This window comes from Suillus subaureus (genome assembly GCF_016647635.1).
Source record: "Suillus subaureus strain MN1 chromosome Unknown BJ212scaffold_104, whole genome shotgun sequence".
In the NCBI taxonomy this organism is placed as follows: domain Eukaryota; kingdom Fungi; phylum Basidiomycota; class Agaricomycetes; order Boletales; family Suillaceae; genus Suillus; species Suillus subaureus.
This window is the reverse complement of record NW_024538660.1, coordinates 7,898-9,187: the sequence shown is the minus strand read 5'-3', so window position 1 is coordinate 9,187 and position 1,290 is coordinate 7,898. Positions and strand designations below refer to the sequence as shown.

Genomic DNA, 1,290 nt, shown 5'->3' with positions numbered 1-1,290 from the left:
TGGCAAAACTTGCAGGTGGCATGATGTTTGCCTCTGTTGATTTCACCTGTTATCACTCAATTTGGACTGACTTGTGCGAGTGACATGCTCAGTGTGATGATACCAAGTTTATGTAGGGTTATTTAATTTATGTCAATGCTCATGAGAATTCATTGTCAACATTCGACATGCTTGAATGGCATGTTAATTGACAAGTACTCATCTACATACTCATGCTGTGGAATATAATACTACATACTAACATATAAATCCTCAACTGATGGATGCTCAAATATCCAAAAAGCTCAACAATGCACTACAGTGCCTGGAGGACAACAGGATGACCATTTCAGACTTCATCAAACATCTTCTCCAAAGCACGGACAAGATTCACGAGTCAGCAAAGAATAATTTAGTGCAACAAGGCTCGGAGATTTGCACTCACCTTTATCAGTATCCTGACACTCACACATCAATATCTTTGTGGGCAAAAGTCACCACCCCATTGACTAATGCAATGCACCTCATCAAAGGTGATGCTGAAGAGTTTGTTGACAAATTGGGGTGTCTTCCACAAGGTATTGAAGCGATGGTCTGACAGAATTCTCTTGGGGCTAACAATTATGACCCGAAACTTTTGGGTGGCAATTTCCTGTTTGATGTACAAGGTAAGTCATAAGATTCAAGCTTTAAATTATATCTCACCTCGAATATCGTGTCTGTGGCTGTTGCAGCGGACAGATTCACAACAGGTATATTGACTTCTTGTAGCTCGATGACATTTTTGTCTCCGAGGATCATCAGCAGAGTGATCAAGATGGTGATGCCATCATCATTGAATAATAAAGGAATCCAGAATGTGAGTGTCTTGCCAGAGCCTGTAGGTGACAAAGTGACAACATCTCTCTTCTTCAGTTGTGCTTGGGCAGACTGCACTTGCCAATTACAAGGTATGAAGCCGAACCGTTCATGGACCATGGTGTATATGGTAGCTATAGATGGTATATTGTAGTTTAGGGGGGGCGAAGCCATCACTGATGCATATTGCGGCAAATGAAAATGGCATTGACAAAAATTAAATAACCCTACATAAACTCGGTATTGTCACACTGAGCATGTCACTCGCACAAGTCAGTCTGAATGGAGTGATAACAGGCGAAATCAACAGAGGCAAACATCATGCCACCTGCAAGTTTTGCCAGTCAGCTGGGTGTGTAAGTAGCCCCAAAAGTTTCGGTAAATCATCAGAGAAATAGCATTTGGTTGTATTTGGTCTGTGGCTGTTGGATGTCAGGGGCTCTCTTACACACC

The 1,290-nt window shown here is 41.9% G+C and overlaps 1 protein-coding gene across 1 annotated transcript; it reads right to left on the bottom strand.

Moving 5' to 3' along the window:
- Positions 1–550: 550 nt before the first annotated feature.
- Positions 551–984, bottom strand: BJ212DRAFT_1204821 (uncharacterized protein; the record flags this gene model as incomplete). Its single annotated transcript, XM_041329144.1, has 2 exons — positions 551–631; positions 685–984. Coding segments are annotated over 2 exons (381 nt in total), but the record flags the coding sequence as incomplete, so codon positions are not given.
- Between the last annotated feature and the right edge of the window lie 306 nt (positions 985–1,290).